We start from the raw sequence: 17,936 nt of genomic DNA on the forward strand, positions 1-17,936 counted from the left end.
CTAACGTTGATGGGAGGTGTAGTTTTTATGCTGCATTCGCGACGTGATTCTATGGTTTGCACCAGTAATGTTTCTCGATGTTGCAGTGTATTTTGTAGACAAACATTGACATGGTTAGAAGTCATTCGCACCAGTGCGCCTAAATATTTTTTTGCACTCGCACGGCATCATTTTTACTCGCATATGCGAGTGAAACGGGCGCACTGTAGAGCCCTGAATAGTGAAGTGATAGCAGGTAGATCATGGGCGCTGCTTCTTCTGTCCCTTCCAAAGTGCATTAAAATGGTGTGTTTAGCAATCAGAATTTCAAATGAAACTCCCAAACACCAATATAGTCCGCACCCCTCTTACAACGTCCCTGTAGGGACTTATTTATAATTTGGCCAGATTGTTTCATTTTCCTATCCCACAACCCCCACACTTAAAAAGTTTGATGCATCTCTGTGGTTATATTAAGAATAGATATATTTTTTTATCCATTAGGGAACGTTCCCTGATGGTTATATTAAGGATACATATTTTATCCACTAAGGAACGTTCCCTAAAGATATAGTTTTCTGCAACTATTAGGGAACCTTTTGGGAACGTTCCCTGATGGTTATATTAAGGATCCATTTCTTATCCTTTAAGGAACGTTCCCAAAACATTCCCTAAAGGTAGTTTTGTGCAACTATTAGGGAACCTTTTGGGAACGTTCCCTGAAGGATTAATTAAGGTCGAATTTTTGTATAATCAGTAGAGTAGATTTGTCATTGTGTCATACAGAGCTGATTTTGAGGAGGAGGAGGAAACCGCTAAGTTATCGCCGTTGCAGGCATGAGGTAAGTAGGCTACTAATGATTATGATAGAGCAGCGAACGTTCCCGCATCCTTCCGTGAACGTCCATGGAACGTTCCCCGAACCGAAAATAGTTTGCTGGGAAGATCCCGGCAGTGTCTGAATCAGGAAGTCTCGTGAGAAGCGAGAACGAGCGAGAAACACAAAATGCTTAAAATTCTTTGGACCTACATACACACCCCTCAAGCACCAGTTAGCCATGTGGCTAGCGATAAAACGGCTTAATTTTTTTGATGTTCATCATGGCAGAGCCAGTGAAAAGACCAAAGAGACGGTTGGGAAATATGCACCCCAAAGCTGTAGGGTGAGCTGTGTAGAGAAAAATGCAAAAAAACAAAAGTAATCAGCAAACTGGAGTTACTGAACGGCCCTTTGTGAAAGGCAACTTTGCACCTTTGGAATTGAAATGGCAGCATTATCTGTACTAAGCAGTCTACAGATGGTAACGAGGTCATCACAACAGCCATGTGTAACTAACCACAAACTGATCCTTTAGCCTATCTGAGTCATTGACATTGTGGTTATGGGCCCAAATTGGTAAAGTGCAAAGTATGAAGTTTAACTAAGCTAATTTAAACACTAAGCAACATCACTTTGCTACTTTAACACTATTAATTGGAAATAAAAGTATGGAATCAAACATTTGTATGTGTGTAACACAACTTGTAGAAACGACTGTAGAAATTATTTGTAACTGAAAATAACTTGTACAAGTAATTGTCAATATTACACATATGCACTACACATTCTACACGTACAGATCTGTTTTACAGCTACAAATCACAGTTATTTGGGGGCCAAACAGAGAAGCTTCGAAGCCCCATTGTGTTTCTACCTTTTCTTATGCATCATCTTTCTTCCGCCATGTCTATGGCAGCCTATAGAACCGTCTGGTAAAAAGTTGTAAAATTTGGCATGGACAGTCCCATGATTCATTTCACCAAATTGCACCTCGAGCAATATGGCGCCACCAACAGGCCAATGTTGGACGTGCGTTCACACACATAACTTTTGACCTGTTGGTGTGATTTTCAACTATGAGGTATCGTTGGAATCCTTGGACCTATGACATCAATTTACACCATGATAGGTTTTCCACCATACATGTATTGGATTTTAGCAAAAGTTAAACTAAATCTTCACAGGTCACAAATTTTGTCCAATCGATTTTGTCCTTAGGCCGACACAGGCCAATTTGTTACATCAATGTAATTGATTCGGCCGCCATATTGAATTTAATCAAAAACACTAAACCATTTTCACAGGTCACAAATTTCATCTGATCTTCACCAAACTTGACACACATGATCTTCAGACCAAGCCTCACAAAAGTTGTGCTTTTTGTAGCCATAACCAAAACCGTTCGCCTGTAACAGCCAATCGAAATGGGTGGCAAAGCCGCCAAACAGGAAGTGAGCTCATATCTCAGCAACTCTTGTATATATCAAACTAAACTTAGCACATTTCAGACCCAATTGGGAGGACGCTCAAGAAATTTGGTGACCTCTAGAGGGCGTTACTGAACAGAAATGTATTTTGGCTTGTAACTTTGGATGTGTTTGAAATTAAAACTTACTAGTAGTGTATTTTAATACTGTTCAGACTGAGCCTTAGATATGTCTTAATTTTTGAAGCCATAATTCACAAGCGTTCGCCCAACACAGCCAATGTGATGTGATGGAGGGGCCATGGATGACACTAGTCATGTGGGGGTGGGAGGCACTAGGGGTTGTTTAGATAGGTAATGGAAGGGGGGTGCATAGCTTTGGGGTGGTATTCAATCACTCACACATAGTTCACTTAATTTGATTGTCACGGAGCTAACCTCCGTACAATATAAACTATGAATGAAAAGACTTACAACATAATTTTAACGAACTGATTATTGTTGATTAATTAAAATGTGAATGTATGGAGGGTGAGACGAACGTTCGCGGGAAAATGCACACTACATCCAATGACGGCGGCACCTTTGAAAACAAACATTACAAAACGTCAGTTACTTCTGCTTGGGGAGGTCAACTGAGTAGAAGTGGAAATGGACAATTATACTCAAAATTCTCATTTCATTACAATAACAAGCATTATAAGCAAAAGGACTGTGCACTTACCAGGGAAGCTGCCGTCTTGCAGGCGGTTTGCGAGACAACAGGAGAACACAAGAGAGGTGCGCAAGGGGTACTTCCGTGCTCCCTTTGCGTGGCTTTGAGTCACTTGTACCCTCTCGCATAGAGTGAGAGGGGGATTTTTTGTGGGTACTTTTAAATTAATTATCTGGTGTAAAATAACATGCACCATACAGTATGTTTTAAATGACATAATAGTCCTTGTCTGATGTATGCCTATGTATGGCATATAATTATTGGGTAAATACTATGTCTATTACATAATATGTCCGTTTATGGGTAATGGTTGCTGCTGGCCTACTGAAGGCCTGAGTTCCAAGAGGGCTCTTCAGTCTATGTTAAGGTGAGCTGATGAGAGCACCATAGGCTCAGCCTTTGAATATGTTGAACCTTGAATTTGATAATTAGTTTGTAATTGATGTTTTCCTATGAGTATATTTTGTTTCATTTTCTATTCTGAGTTCATTAGTGATTATTTATTTTGGAAGTTTGTTTCATTTTCACTTTTGGCTGAATTAAAGAGGGTTACCCTCATTTCGCATCTTATCCTGAGCAGTCTTCCTGCTTTTCACAACACCGCACGGCTATCCCGATTACACCCAGCAAGGCATGCACGCATGCACGACACACACACACACGCACACCTTCAATTTGATGACAGGAATTCCGACAATGTACTCACGCTGTGGTGATGACCGTGATATCAAGCCAGTTCCATCCATCACAAAGGAATGTGAACTTTCCTTTACAGAATCCTCTGGATAGCACTTTGATAGTTGCTTCAAATGTATAGATACCAATAAAAACAAACCTATGAGACAAAACATTATTACTGTAATGGTAGCTGTAGAGAGCTGGATCAAGGCACAGGACAAGTTGAGGCAAGGCGTGATCGAGGTGAACAGGAATCTTTAATAGAACACAAAAGAACAGCAAACCACGAAACAACATCAATGACCGAAAGGGGACTGAGGAGAGACAGAGGGTTTAAATACACAGGGGTTAACAGGGCACAGGTGAACAAGGAACAAGACACAAGTGGAAACCATAATTAAACTAACAAGGATCAGGTGAGGGGCGGAGACACAGGCACATGGAACAGAGACACATGGCAAACAAACAAAGGAGCACATGGCACAAGACACAGGAAGTAAACAAAGCAAACAGGAAGACACAAGAGGAGCAGACATGATCGGAAAACACTAGACCGGGAAAACAAGACAGGATCCTTACAGTATTACAGTACCACCCCTTTAAGGGCGGATTCCAGACGGCCCAAAACAAAAACAGGAAAACTCCAAACAGGGTGGGTGGAGGGGGCCAAGGCAGGAGGGTCAGACAGGCGGCCGGGTGACCCTGGTAATCTAGGACGTGCATCATTACTCATTACCAGAGAGTCTTGCAGAGACAATTCAAATTGTGCTCTCCCGACAACTCTGGATTTCCAGGGTAGCTGAGGGGGGAAATGCTAAAAATAAAAGACAGTGGTTTGTACAAATGATTAAAGTTCAAACTTACTCCACAATTCTACTCCATTCTGGAGGGTTGCTCATCGTCATGAACACGCAGTTTGTTAGAAGAGTTACCATGATGAACATGCGGAACAATTTACATGAGAGTTAAGGAACAGAGCGAGACTTTGCGGGATTCTTGAGAGAGTATCAATGAGAACTACTCTTCCAGCTGACACTGAAGCCAAAATGGAACTTCCCATGTGTGCTTCCTTCTGATCTTCCCATTTTCATTAAGCCCAAACTTACAACAACAACTAAAGCAACATATTACCTATGGAAGGAGGAGAGATACTGTATGTTAAGAGACAAATAATGGCCTTATTCCAGTATCCAAATAAACAGGATGTATTTTTGTACTTGAGTAAACAGTTAAGGATATGAATGTATGAGCACTTTAATGGCTGCCCGCCTGACAATATTGAAGGGACTCAATAGCAGACAGCAGCAGGCTGGTTCAGCGTTGAACCTGAAGATGGTATTCCCTTTGTTGATGACGATAAATGTCTGAAAGAGAGAGAGTGATGCTATGCTTACCAAAAGCATCAGTGATTCATGCATGCTTCAGTGTACAGTACACATGCTTCAGTGTACAGTAAGATTTATGTACATAAAATCAGGGAAATATTTATCTTTGCGTTTTCTCATCAGTGGACACATACATCTATAAATAACTTTAGATTTTGCCTTTAATTGTGAAATCTAGTCTGATAACTGACATTTTATCAGTATGTGTGCCTCCTAAGAATCCAATTTTCCCCTCGTTATCACAGTGACTGTGGGAAATCAGTTCAATTGTTAATCACTCTGACCTTCTGGGCCTGGTAGTAGGGGTCCAGCTCCTCCAGTGGTATGTTGCACAGCTCTGGCGGCAGGTCTCCATAGATGAAGGGCAGGGCCTTCCCAGCCTCCAGGTCGCTGTAGGGTTTGGGAAAGTTCTTCTCATCCTCCTCATCCTTCGTAGGGGCGTTGCCGTTCTGCTCCTTTCTGCGCTTCTGCTCAGCGGCTTCCTCCTCCATCCGGCGCTCGCCAGTTGCCAGCGACTCCGGCGTGAAGCGGCGAAACACATTGGTGCCGTCTGTCGGGAGGAGTCGGCCTGCTATCTTCGCACTCCGCTGGGCGAGAGATCCCACCACACTGGGTTCTCTCAGTAATGCCCTGCAGGAGGTTAGAGGTCAAAGGGCACACAGAGAGGGATGTCTTGAACTGTCCAAATCAAATTCTAACTTCTGAAAAATAAATAACTTCTAAGTTTGTATTTTGTATTCATATTTTGTAGTGGTATTAAAGACCATTATCTGTGACTTGTTAGAGAGTGCAAATACAGAGTCAGAGGCCTCCTCAGAAAGGCCCTGAAAAAGACACACCAGGGATCAGCTTAGACACAGTCCAGATGTCTGGACTGTTGAGTGCTCAAGAGTCCATGAGTTTAAAAGAGTTTCCAGGAAGAGCTTTAAAAATGATCTGTTTACTCTGCATCTTATTATAGTGTTTAGTCCTTAGTCAGAGTTTTTTTCCCTTCCGGATTTGTTTGTTTCTTTCTTTCTTTAGTAATTTTGACACTGAAAAACCAGGCTGCACGAAACTTGGTGGGCAATGAAATTCCGTTCATGGGGGGCATAGCACACGCACGTACGCGCACACACACACATATAAACACATACATACACACTCTCGCACGCACGCACACACACACACACACACACACACATACAAACACACACATATAAACACACCTACATGCATGCACACACATAAAAACACACACACAGGGGCAGCGCCAGCAGTTAAAAATATTCTGGGCTTAGCACATAGAGGGCCAGATGTACGTACATTTGCGAACGTAGCGTTATCAGAGTCATGGATACACCGCAGATTGCGAACGCTGTCAGACCCAAGTTACCATCGTATTTATCAATTGTTCAATCCTTAGTGTAAACTGCGCCTTTCTCTGCCTTTCTCCGCCCATAAACGCAATTTACGAACGTCCACAACTGAATGGCAGCACCTACAAGCGCAGTTGAATGAAGTTATCTGATGACAACATTAAAAAGAATCAAACGTTTAGCGATCATGAAATAATACCATACATGATAAGATGTAAACAAGCAGGGAGATAATGAAGATCAGTAGTTCTACTCAAACTACTTGTGCACGTAGGCTATGGAAGATTGATCAAATTTAGCAAGTAGGAAAGTTTAAGTGAATGACGTGAAAGTGAAAGTAAGACATTTGAAAGGCCAACGAAAGTTAAGGTGGCTTTTGGTAGTACAAATACTTTCATCACAAAAACTGGTGCTCTAAATAGCGATTCTGTTGTCTTTGAAAGGTTCTCTTATTGACGCATTGAACGGCAATTTGGATTAACACCTGCTTTTACAAGGCGGAAGTATTTAGGCGCCAGAATAGACGCGGCGCTTTCAGGAGCAGTCTTTGTACATACCGCGGAATACATAACTAGGGCTCTTTACTCTTCCCCTCCCATCTTTTTTACGCTAAACTCCCACTTTCCCCTGGATCCTCCCATGAATGCATATGCATGACATGACAATCGCAATCTGCCACTTTCAGCTCCCGCGACAGCGCTTTTGGGCCTTTCTGCAACTACGCGCACTTTTGAATTCCCTAACTGAGGAAAATAAACCCTTATGAATTTTAATTTCAACCATCACAGCATGTCAAATAAACATGTAAGTACACAAATTTGGAAAAAGTCGTGAAGATTTTAGTTTTTAAAATGTTTATGTTTTTTTTTTATGATTTTCTTTTTTTTCTTCTCGGGGTATGTCCTTACCGCAACAGAGAAATTACAGTAAATGTATGCATTTTTCTTTTAAAATGTTTACACAATTTCAGCACTTTTGTATTCACTGCAATCAACTCTTATTTCTAATCATACTCAATGAATTTAAAAAACATGTTAAAATAGAACATTTTAGGATTTTCTGTGTACCATGAGAAAAATCAGACGGTTAATACAAATGTCAGTTGTACTCATACTCACAAAAAATAGAGTAATGACAAATTAATTTTTTATTATATTGCTCCAACATGTACATTACATGTACTTTTACAAATATTTTCATGAATAAAAAAAATATATAATTATTATCATTATTGGCTAATGCATTGTTGCGGTAATGATTGTGTAAGGAAACCAGCAAAATGAGGAATAGTGTCATGCCATATGAGGATGTATGAACTGAACACAACACAGGCAAACAGGGACACAGGGACAGGGTAAACATTAAACAGTAGTAAAAACAGGGTTAAAACCATTTCATTTAAATTTTCTGTGTAATTATGGGGTTGTTAACCAAGATCATCACTCCATCTCTGATGAAAATGTAGCTACAAACTTCTCTGATGCCTCAACTACTTTGTTTTGCCCCCTGGTTTCTTTTACTTACTTTCCACTGTCTTCTTTTCAGATTCACCTCTTTCTTTGTCATCTGTGAGACAGTCTTCAGTTGTCCACTTTCCTTTCTTTTTTTATGACGCTCTCTTTCCTTCTGCAGATACTCTTTATGCTTTTCTGGGTTGTTCATCATTTTTTCTCTGCTTTTCCTTGATCTTTCTGTTGAATTAGGTTTCATCTAGGGTAGCAAATGTGATGTATTACTATTTTGGTTGATATATTGGCAGTACAAGTAGAAAATTAGAAAAGTTAGAAAAACACCTTTTAATATAATGCACTGAACTTATTTACTTATATCAAGAATAATGTAATGTATATATAGATTAGTCTATCAGTCATCTATTATCAAATAATTTCATAAAAAAATTAAACATATATATTTTAAGCATCCTGAAAGTAGAGTCCCTGGCAAAAGTGCTGCAAATGTCTGCGGTAAAGACATGCTGAGGTAAGGACATTTAAGCTAATACTGCAGAAAAATGACACCTAGCAAGGTCTGTTGGGTTAGCTATTTCTCACACTATCTGATATACACTAGTTACATTTTAATATGAATTTATTTTTTTAATTTAATGCAAAATACAGAATAACTAGGCTCCCCGGTAAGGACACACAATAAGTACTACATAGGGAGTTATGATCTTTACCTTGATTTCTCCATATTTTGGGACACAGATTGTGGAAGGTCAAACCATGTGCCCAATGTGGTCTCCTGAAGTCTTCTGTTTCCATGGAAACTAGATTTGTTTGGCTTGAGGAAATATGTTTTACTATGGCATTTCATAAGTGTTGCGGTAAAGACTCAAAAGGTGCATTTTAATTAAAAAAATCCTATAAATAATGTTGAAAGGCAAAAAAGAACTTTAGTGTGATTAAAAGAATATTTTTCTTAAATAGAATACATTTTTTTAATATTTTTTATTCATTGAATAAGCCCTTTTAAAATGTTTAATCATGGATTTTATAGTCCAGGGACACACCCAAAAGGGGTGTTTTGACATATTAAATGACTTGGAAATGTTATTAAATCACATTTTTGGGGGATTATTATTTTTTGCAAAGTGCACCATACCATTGCACATACATTTCAAAAACATTTCAGTACAAATTTTGAAATTTTTGTTCACTTTCATCCTGGGGACTTAAAAATTCCCGTAGTTGAAGAACGGCCCTTTTACATCATTGCGGCCCGTTTTGTACATACCTCGCAATGATTTTACACGCACATTGCGAAACAAATACGCATGAAATGGGCGCAAAAAAAACGAATGAACGGAAAGTACACGGATTAAAAGCTTTAGTACATCTGGCCCAGAGTCTAAACGGTTCTCATAATCCCCATTTTGCCTGCCATTACTCATTTTTCATAAATGAATCCATCGACTCTAGCCTCATTTGTGCCACCTTGATTGCATATTATGGACACTAATATTTCGACAATTAAAGGATGTAATGACATGTTGCTATCTTGACATTGTTTGCTATAAAAAAACAACTCTATAGCCACCTAGCAAAGTGGCGTTTTAAATAGCAAGATGCTAATTCATATTATGCTTAGATTAAGGAGAGCGAACCATTGAAGACTCACTAATTCGATTCTACAAAGGCAGAGTACATAAGTAGCCTAGATAGGCCAGCACTGTTTGGCCAGCTCCAAACTGTAGGCGAGTGCAGTGCAGGCTGATAACAAACCTGAACTTGTAGCCTAAATGACGAGAACAGCATTACTTCACCACCTCCTTGTCTTTGTTGCCGTTATGATTTCCTTATAACTTTCTTATACCAAATAGGAATGCAAACAATGACATGGCCAACCCTGGAACTGACTGACTGACACGCACTCTAATAGCCTACGTTCCAAATGATGTTTTATGGTAAGGTAACATTTAAGTTAGATCTGCTGCATGAAGGAGAGTGAGTTTGATAAACAGGTCCATCTCATCTCAAAGTTTCAATGCACGATCAGAATAATGGTTTCATTTTTGTTAGTCAACTTTGCAAAATACATCGGGGCTATGTTGTTTGTTTATTATTGTAATCAGTGGCAAAGTACTCAATCATGTTACATTTTTGTATGATTTGCAAAGAAATTTCGCAAAGATCTCGTTGATCATATCCTTAGTTGTTGTAGGCCTACTGTAACGTTACATTTCATTTCTGGTACTGCCCTGAAGAAATTGAACAGCGCCTGCTGTTTGTCTATGTAAATCTGTCGACCGATAATGGAACTGCAGCTAGAGCGCGGTTAGTAGAAGGTCGGGTGGGCAGATCATGCCACTGCCCAGCCTATACGATGTCAGAACTTACTGCCTACTGTAGGTAGTAGCCTATGCCTACTGTATTAGTCCGCACGAAGTTTGTGAGGTCAGGCAGACAGTTGAAAAATGGCGAGTGAACAGCGTGTGTGCAATAGTGTGGAGTTTCTCTTAAAGAACTTATTCGAAAGACTTAAGTTTGTAGTTAACTTAGCTATCAAAGACCTAGGACCTGATCAGCCCGACATTAACATCGTATACCAACAAACAAAGGACAAGAGTCGGTCATTTAATCGGACATTTTCACGTTCGTGGTAGGCCATATGTCTGATAAGAAGCTCTGGTTGTCCTGAACGCAATAAAATGTTCTGTTTTCCATGCCTGCTTTTCCGATCTTCTGGGGGACAAGGGGATGTTTGAAGTAGGCTAGTGTAGGTGTGTGTGACATGAAACATTTTTCAGAGAAGGCAAAAAACATGAGGCTAGCATCTGAGTTGTGCAAATTAGCCATGCTGGGGAAAGCTAATATTGCAGCACAACTCGATGAGGGCTACAGTGTAAGTGCGAAATCGGTAATGAAGTTTGTTCACCTGAGAGTGACGCAGATAAAGTAAGGCTGATTGCACAGACATTTGATGGGGCTAGTGTCATGAGAGGAGCATCTGGTGGAGTGCGAAGAAAGTGCAAGGCGGTAGCCTACCCTAATTGCTATGCACATCAATTGAACCTGGTGATGGAAAAGGCTGCGTCAGCAGCATCCTCAGTGCGTGTCTTCTTCTCGGATTTTTATAGTTTCTCCGCTTTTTTCACGACAAGATCTCCGAAAAGATTTAAAAGCTTATTTTGGAGTGTTTCGAAATAATTGAAACATCTGGAGATTTTAATACAAACTCAGTTAGAGAGGCTAAAGGGTTTTCTCAAATGCTCTAAGATCCCGAGTTTTTATTCCTTAGACCTGTTCTAAGATCATGCCCCGTGTAGATGTGCTCTATGCACAGCTGCAGAAAAGAGCAATCGATGCAGTGGAGGCACACAAGGTTACAGACAAGTTTGCGGCCAACACGAGAACGATAGGCCTACGTGATGTCCCGTGCCTTTGTGCAAAACATACCGGTGTCCAGGATAAGCGCAGGACCGCTTGTAACTTTGCGCAAATTGCCTACAAGTGTGTGACAATAGTTACCGCCACCGACAGATTTTCATTCACTGGCCATTTGTCTGCCGCCATCCTATTTGATAGTTCAAGCTTCCTCAAATTTTCCAAATCATTCCCCAAGGAGCTCTTGAAAAAAACTGCCCTTTTACGTGTATGTGTCACTTAATATTAATTTCTATACAAACCACGGTGGACACGCAAGCACTCATTCATACACACAGAATATTTACCTTTTTAATGAATAGACTACTTTTAATTTACTCTTCTGGCTCTTTAACACAATAATTTCTTTTATGAGTAGGCTAGGCCTACATGACAATAAACAACTTAAACTTGACTATGCGAGCTGTGGTGTAAGGCGGCGTGAAGCCTACACTTGGAGCTCTAATGGAATTTTGATTTCGCAACGAATTCTCGGTTATTTGTTTCCCTCGAGTTTTTCCCCAAAGTAGTTCTCCACTGATCTGAGCTAATGAGCTAATTACCGGTACCTACATTGTAGCTTTTATTTGTCTGGAATCTCAACATTTTAAACTTTACTTCTTATGAATAAAATAACATTAAGTAGGCTAACATAGGTTAACTAGAATTGCGGTTCCGAGAAACTGCAAGAGTGGGTTTGATCAGGGGCATGGAACTCGGCCTCATCCAAGGATTCCAACGGTACCTCATTTATGAAAATCGGACATACGGGTCAAAAGTTACATGCACACACCTTCATATACACAGACAGCCCAGCCAAGCCCATTAGACATTGCCAGATGGCTTAGAACTCTTCCAGGTGCAAGCTTAAACAATTAGAGCTGTGATGTCACAATCGGAATTAGAATCCTTGAACATTCCGCCATTCATTTCAATGGGGCCCAAAAACGTTGAAAAACGGGAATACCGCGAAAACGACAAGGCGTAAGCCATCTTAAGCTGACTGCATAAAGTGATTATTTTAAGAGATACATTTTCAAACCAGAACTGTGTATAGGTCATGGTTAAAAACGTATCAGAATCTCAGAAATAATCACATAATGCAGCCAGTTTAAGATTTTTTAAGAAGTCAGATTTTTTAAAGGCAATCAAATTTCTGCTGACTCTCTTCTGGCTGCGGTTAAAGGCCAGCGCCTCCTGAGAGGCCTGAAGGGTCAGTTCTGAGGTTGTTGGCTGCTGGAACCGAAAAATGGACTGCATTTTCTTAAAAGACAATGCAGGGCTGCCAACTTTTCAAAAAACCTTGGAGTGAGATTTGGTGGGGCCAACCAAAATTTTTCTGCGGAAATTTTTGTTTGGCTCGTTCAGCATTATACCGTACAGTAAAAAAAAAGTACATTGGTTCTCAGGTGTAGGGACCAGGGTCCCAGAGTTAAATTAACATTGGTATCAAAGGGATCTAGCCTAATGCTAGGACCATGGGCAATGCAATTAGACTAGATGCAATTTCCTGAATTCTGGTACATTTTACCAGGTTATTTAGATACTTCTATATAACAAAATAAAGCCAGCCTACGAAATTAATAAAAAGTAAATCATGCATAATTTAAAAATAACTGAATATATAGGCTACTTGGCTACGCAATAAGGTTTCCATTACAGCACTGCGGACGTTCAATGAACGCATGAAAGCGGATAAAGTAAATTAAATATCAAACTAAAGCTTAAAAATGTCATGCTTTTGAAGGCCTACCATTGTGCAGTCTAGCTGTGGTTAGTGACGTGATGCTGTTAATGGGGAGTTTTACATAAACCTATAGGTTATTATTTATTTGGCGTACAAACAGCACTGTTATTTCGCACGGCAATAGTGGGGGGGTCCAAACTAACCATTTTAAAAAGTGGGTGGGTGTTTTGTAAGAATTTAAGAAATGTTTGTATATTTTAACTTTTAAATGCATCAATCTGGTGCACTTTTAAAAATAAATTCAGAGGTCAGACTTGCTTATTTTTATGGAAATATTTGTGCTGTAGCCTAAGCTATTTTGCACTTCAGAATTATAACCATGCATACACAGGTGGAATAGTTATGGTGATATTGCAATAAGTTCACAACCACAAAAACATATGGTCCATTTCACAGTTCAGAAATGTTCAGCACTCCATGAAATTATGCAGAAGTGGTCACCTGTGTTTTTCAGCTAGTTCATTTAAGATAATATATTGGTCATTGTAATGGCCATAGCCTACAGGCTATTCCTTTTTCAGGATGTACCCATATCTGCATGATGTGAATGTTTGCATATGGCTTATGTCAGGCTTTATATCAATATTTGTGTCTCCTTATTTGATTTTTTTATATTTTTGCATTAATGTCACTAGAAAGCATGGCAATATAAATATATTCATTTATCTGTGTAAGTGGGATTGGCTGGAACCTGACAATATAAGAACCATGATAGTGGGATAATCTACTGAGCAATTTACAAAAATGTATGTAGGCCTACTGACAAATAGTTTACATTAGAATACATTATAATTTCGCCCCAATGAGGCTATGTAGAAATGTGTTGCAATTTCAAAAACAGAGGCATGCTTTATATCCTCATTATTCGCACGGTTTGCTGTTTATTGTGATATTAGGTTTGCCACATGTTGTGTGAAGGGTTAGTGAGATATTACAGCCGAGAGTAATGGGTGTGCACTGTGTGCAAAATGCAAATATGATTAGCCTAAATTGCACGTCGGTTCAATGATAATTTTCTCGCAAACCATTTATGCAGCAACTTGGCGCTAATATCATTGGAAAGCTTAGATTCCGCTCGTTCACATGATGTGTGATATCACGTATAGGTTTAGTTTAGTTGAACCTCATCTGCCAGGTATTTGACCTACCACGTTGACACTTCAGCGTGAAAAATACTCAAAGCATAGGCCTACCTGAAGCCGGGGGAATGCGCCTGGGATGGCTTTTGAAGTAGCATCGCAAATGAGAGAAAATTTAGAAAATTCCACAGACAGGGGGTGCTCTTGAACCCTCTCACCGTCTCTGAAAGCATAACCGTGGCTCAACAGGCTAAACTCATTTTTCAGGCATCTGACCGACCGGCTTGACACTTCAGCGTGAGAAATCGTGGGTGTGGCGTGTGAGTGTGTGAAACTAATCAAATGCGTGTGTCTCACGGCCAATGCGTGAGAGTTGGCAGCTATGCAATGTGACTGAAGTGCGGGCAAAGTTTGCACAAAAATGTACGATTTTTCCCACCCTCATCGACCTTGTCATAAAACTTGTTTAAATGATCACACGACGCCTCCTTGCTGCTTTGTCGTCTACATCAGCCTTTCTCAAACTTCTTTGACCTGAGGCCCAGTCAAGGCATACTTTGGGGTCATAGGGCCCACCTACATGAACCCACCCCCTCCTCCCACCCCCCCATCAAATTGTAATGATATCACAATTATTATTATTTTTTACTATATTGCTATACATGCACTTCAAAACAGTCAATGTTTAAAGTGTTAAGATTGTTCACAAAAGTTTGTGAAAGCATGCACATCAGAGTACTGCTTTACTAATGTAAAATATAATTAGGCCTACACTAGTTTCATTGTTTTTGCATTGTTGCATGATGCTTGCATGAGAAATACTTCTCAAAACAGCAATTATATGGGTGCCACTGATAGAGTATATATATATGCTATTTAATTACATTTCATTTGAATGCCTGAATGTAAGAATTCAGGACACACAATACCAGCTTTTAACATTTCTGTTGTTTACTAGTTCGCTAGACAGCTTCGCGCGCTGTCTCATCTTTTTTTACATGACCTTTACACTTGGTGCTGGCAAGGCATTGAACTGGGCTTCATTAAAGGATTCCAACGGTACCTCATTCATGAAAATCGGACATACGGGTCAAAAGTTACATGCACACACCTTCATATACACAGACAGCCCAGCCCAGCTCAGCCCATTAGAGCTCTGCCAGATGGCTCAGAACTCTGCCAGGTGCAAGCTTAAACAATTAGAGCTGTGATGTCACAATCGGAATTAGAATCCTTGAACATTCCGCCATTCATTTCAATGGGGCCCAAAAACGCCGAAAAACGGGAATACCACGAAAACGACAAGGGCCAGCGACACGAAAGTAACAAGCAAGTTACACCGGTTCGGGCCTGAATTTTTGGAGTTCGAACTGCATCGATAGCTCAAACGGTCTAGGAGCAGTAGTTCATCCAAAAAGTGGGTGAAAAGGAATAATAAGAAGAACAATAGTGGGCTTGCGGCTTTCAGCCATGCTGTGGGCTTGCTGGATCAAACCCACTAATAATAAGAAAACTTAAGAAGAACAATAGTGGGCTTGCTGGATCAAACCCACTAATAATAAGAAAACTTAAGAAGAACAATAGTGGGCTTGCTGGATCAAACCCACTAATAATGCATGAACAAAACAGTATTTTGACCGCAAGTGGTAACATTAGGCCTATGGAATTCCATTCCCCAGATTTCGCTCATAGCCTAGCCATAGAAAGAAAGAGTCGTAAAAATGAACAAAATCTCCGTGGACCGCCCTTGTGCGTCCAGCTGCCGGTGACCTGGAACTATGCCAATTTTTTTTTTCTAAACTTGATCAACAGACTCTGCCCCGCCTATTTGTCAACCCAGGAGCCTCTACTGTCCTGCACGGGTCCATTTTTTTCTAGACCCGCCCCCGCCCGCACCCGAGAAGTTCAGCACCAGATCCGACCCGTCACCTGTGGCGATATTAAAATTAAATCCGCACCCGCCCGGACCCGTTAATATTTTGCCCGTTACCAGACCCGTGCCCGCGATAAATCGCACACAAGCTAAAATCATTCAAATTAATGTGCTTTATTTTTTTTCCCTCGCACAATTGAAGCACGTAGGGCGACCTTTTTTTACATTTTGCGTCAGGGATAAACCTTACGTCAACAACGACACATAGCCCAAACCTTGTTGCATCAGTACATTATTCTACATAAAATGGACCTGTTAATGAAACACAGAGAACAAGAAAAAAACAACCTGAGCCTGCCACTAGCCAACTTTATCTTGACTTCATCCATTGTAGCCGTACTCTCTCGCGCTCCAACTACGAGACGGTTATAGGCTATTGTTTAATGTTTTCACACATAGATGCATCAAACAAATAATTCAAAAGTCGCAGTACTGATGTGATGGGTCAAGTGTCGTAATTTACCCGTTTTAGCGACTTTTACCGGGATACCCGACCCGTTGCAGGACTCTGGCGGAGGTCATATTTTGTACCGCTCTTATATCTAGTTATTTTTGTTATCATCATTTGTATTACTATTTCTACATCCCATTTAGGAAATAGTCAGAAAATATGATTTTGCTACCTAAAAGGAAAAAGCCTTTTAAACTCAAAACCACGTGTGGAAGTTGGAGGAGCATATCAGAAAATAAAATAAAATGATATGACAATGTTATTACTATATCGCTATGCCAAATCATAATTCTGTATTAATTCTATTCAACACTTAAATGACTCCAAATCCAAGATTCAGTCCAAGCAATGTATACTCTTGCATACGTTCCCATGCATTCTCTCATAATCTAATGAAGAAAACCCCACCCATCAGTTTCGGACATTGATACACTCCTGCCACAGATGGCTACCTAATGCTACTCCAAATAAAAGTTCATATTCTTGTGCACTTACAGTTGATGAGGCCATAGCTTCAGGTTTTGGCTCCTCTTCACTCGAGCATTCCTGTTTCTTTCCCACGCATCTAATAGTGAAACAATCGGTGTTGACATGATGACAACGTGATGTGGTCTTTTAGAGACGTGAAAGAACACATCCACAGCCGAATGGTTTTGTTGTTCTGGACAACTGATTCGATTCTCCACTCCTCAGCCAAAGATGCTTCCTGTTCCAATTTTAAAAAAACAGCGTATTCTTTTCCCAGAAAGTGTCAACAGCCCCCACCCCCAGAATCTGACTGGACATCCCAAGTGCACTCCTCCAGATTTGTAAGAGGGAGTCATGGTTCGAATAACGGTGGGTATTGGGGGGATCCGACCCCCCCTAGATGATGAAAATAATAGTTTGGGGGGTACTGAAAAATATAATAAAATGTAATGTTATCCAATATTGCATGTAATTAAATGCAGTATTTCCATCACACAGTGGCGCAAAAAGTGGGTATGCGCTATATGCGGCGCATAGGGGCGCAGCTCCATGGGGGCGCCAAAGCGATGGTAAAAAAAATAAAATAATATATTTGGTATTTTCTATATGTAGCTAGTGCTGTCCGTTTCTAAATCATTTCAACATTTTCTCAATGTTCTATAACATTTTAGAGGACTAACAGGCTAGAGTAGGCGTCCTATCTCATAAGACTCCATCATAGAATTTTGACATAGAAGAGGGAGTGGGGGCGCCGTGAGCGCTGGACGAGCAGATAGGTCTACGAGTAGTTAGTTGCCGTCTATGGAAAAAGATGGATATAGCAAAAAAAAGCTGTTGACGACTAAAAATAGAAAAAGAAAGAGGGAAAAGGACATGGCATGTCAAAGGATGCAACAGCAGTTAAATAAGTGGACGGTGAAAGGCAACAGGTAGGATTTAAAGTGATGACGTCTGTACTTGGAGGCTTGCAAATATGAATGTTAACAGACTAACTAGCGTTTGTTAAGCATAATGCCGATTGAAACATAGCCT

General features: G+C 40.2%; 1 protein-coding gene across 2 annotated transcripts in view; it reads right to left on the bottom strand.

The window, feature by feature from the left end:
- Positions 1 to 17,132, bottom strand: part of LOC125295807 (sodium channel protein type 4 subunit alpha B-like) — a 105,260-nt gene extending 88,128 nt beyond the window's left edge. For both annotated transcript variants that reach the window (XM_048245313.1, XM_048245312.1), the window contains exons 1-5: positions 16,932 to 17,132; positions 5,288 to 5,633; positions 4,858 to 4,982; positions 4,483 to 4,572; positions 3,647 to 3,775 (exon numbers count right to left, since the gene is read on the bottom strand). In XM_048245313.1, the coding sequence (XP_048101270.1) occupies positions 3,647 to 3,775; positions 4,483 to 4,572; positions 4,858 to 4,982; positions 5,288 to 5,633; positions 16,932 to 17,029 (788 nt within the window). In that variant the 5' untranslated portion in view covers positions 17,030 to 17,132. The remainder of the gene's footprint in view (positions 1 to 3,646; positions 3,776 to 4,482; positions 4,573 to 4,857; positions 4,983 to 5,287; positions 5,634 to 16,931) is intronic.
- Between the last annotated feature and the right edge of the window lie 804 nt (positions 17,133 to 17,936).

This window comes from Alosa alosa, chromosome 6 (assembly GCF_017589495.1).
Source record: "Alosa alosa isolate M-15738 ecotype Scorff River chromosome 6, AALO_Geno_1.1, whole genome shotgun sequence".
In the NCBI taxonomy this organism is placed as follows: Eukaryota; Metazoa; Chordata; class Actinopteri; order Clupeiformes; family Clupeidae; genus Alosa; species Alosa alosa.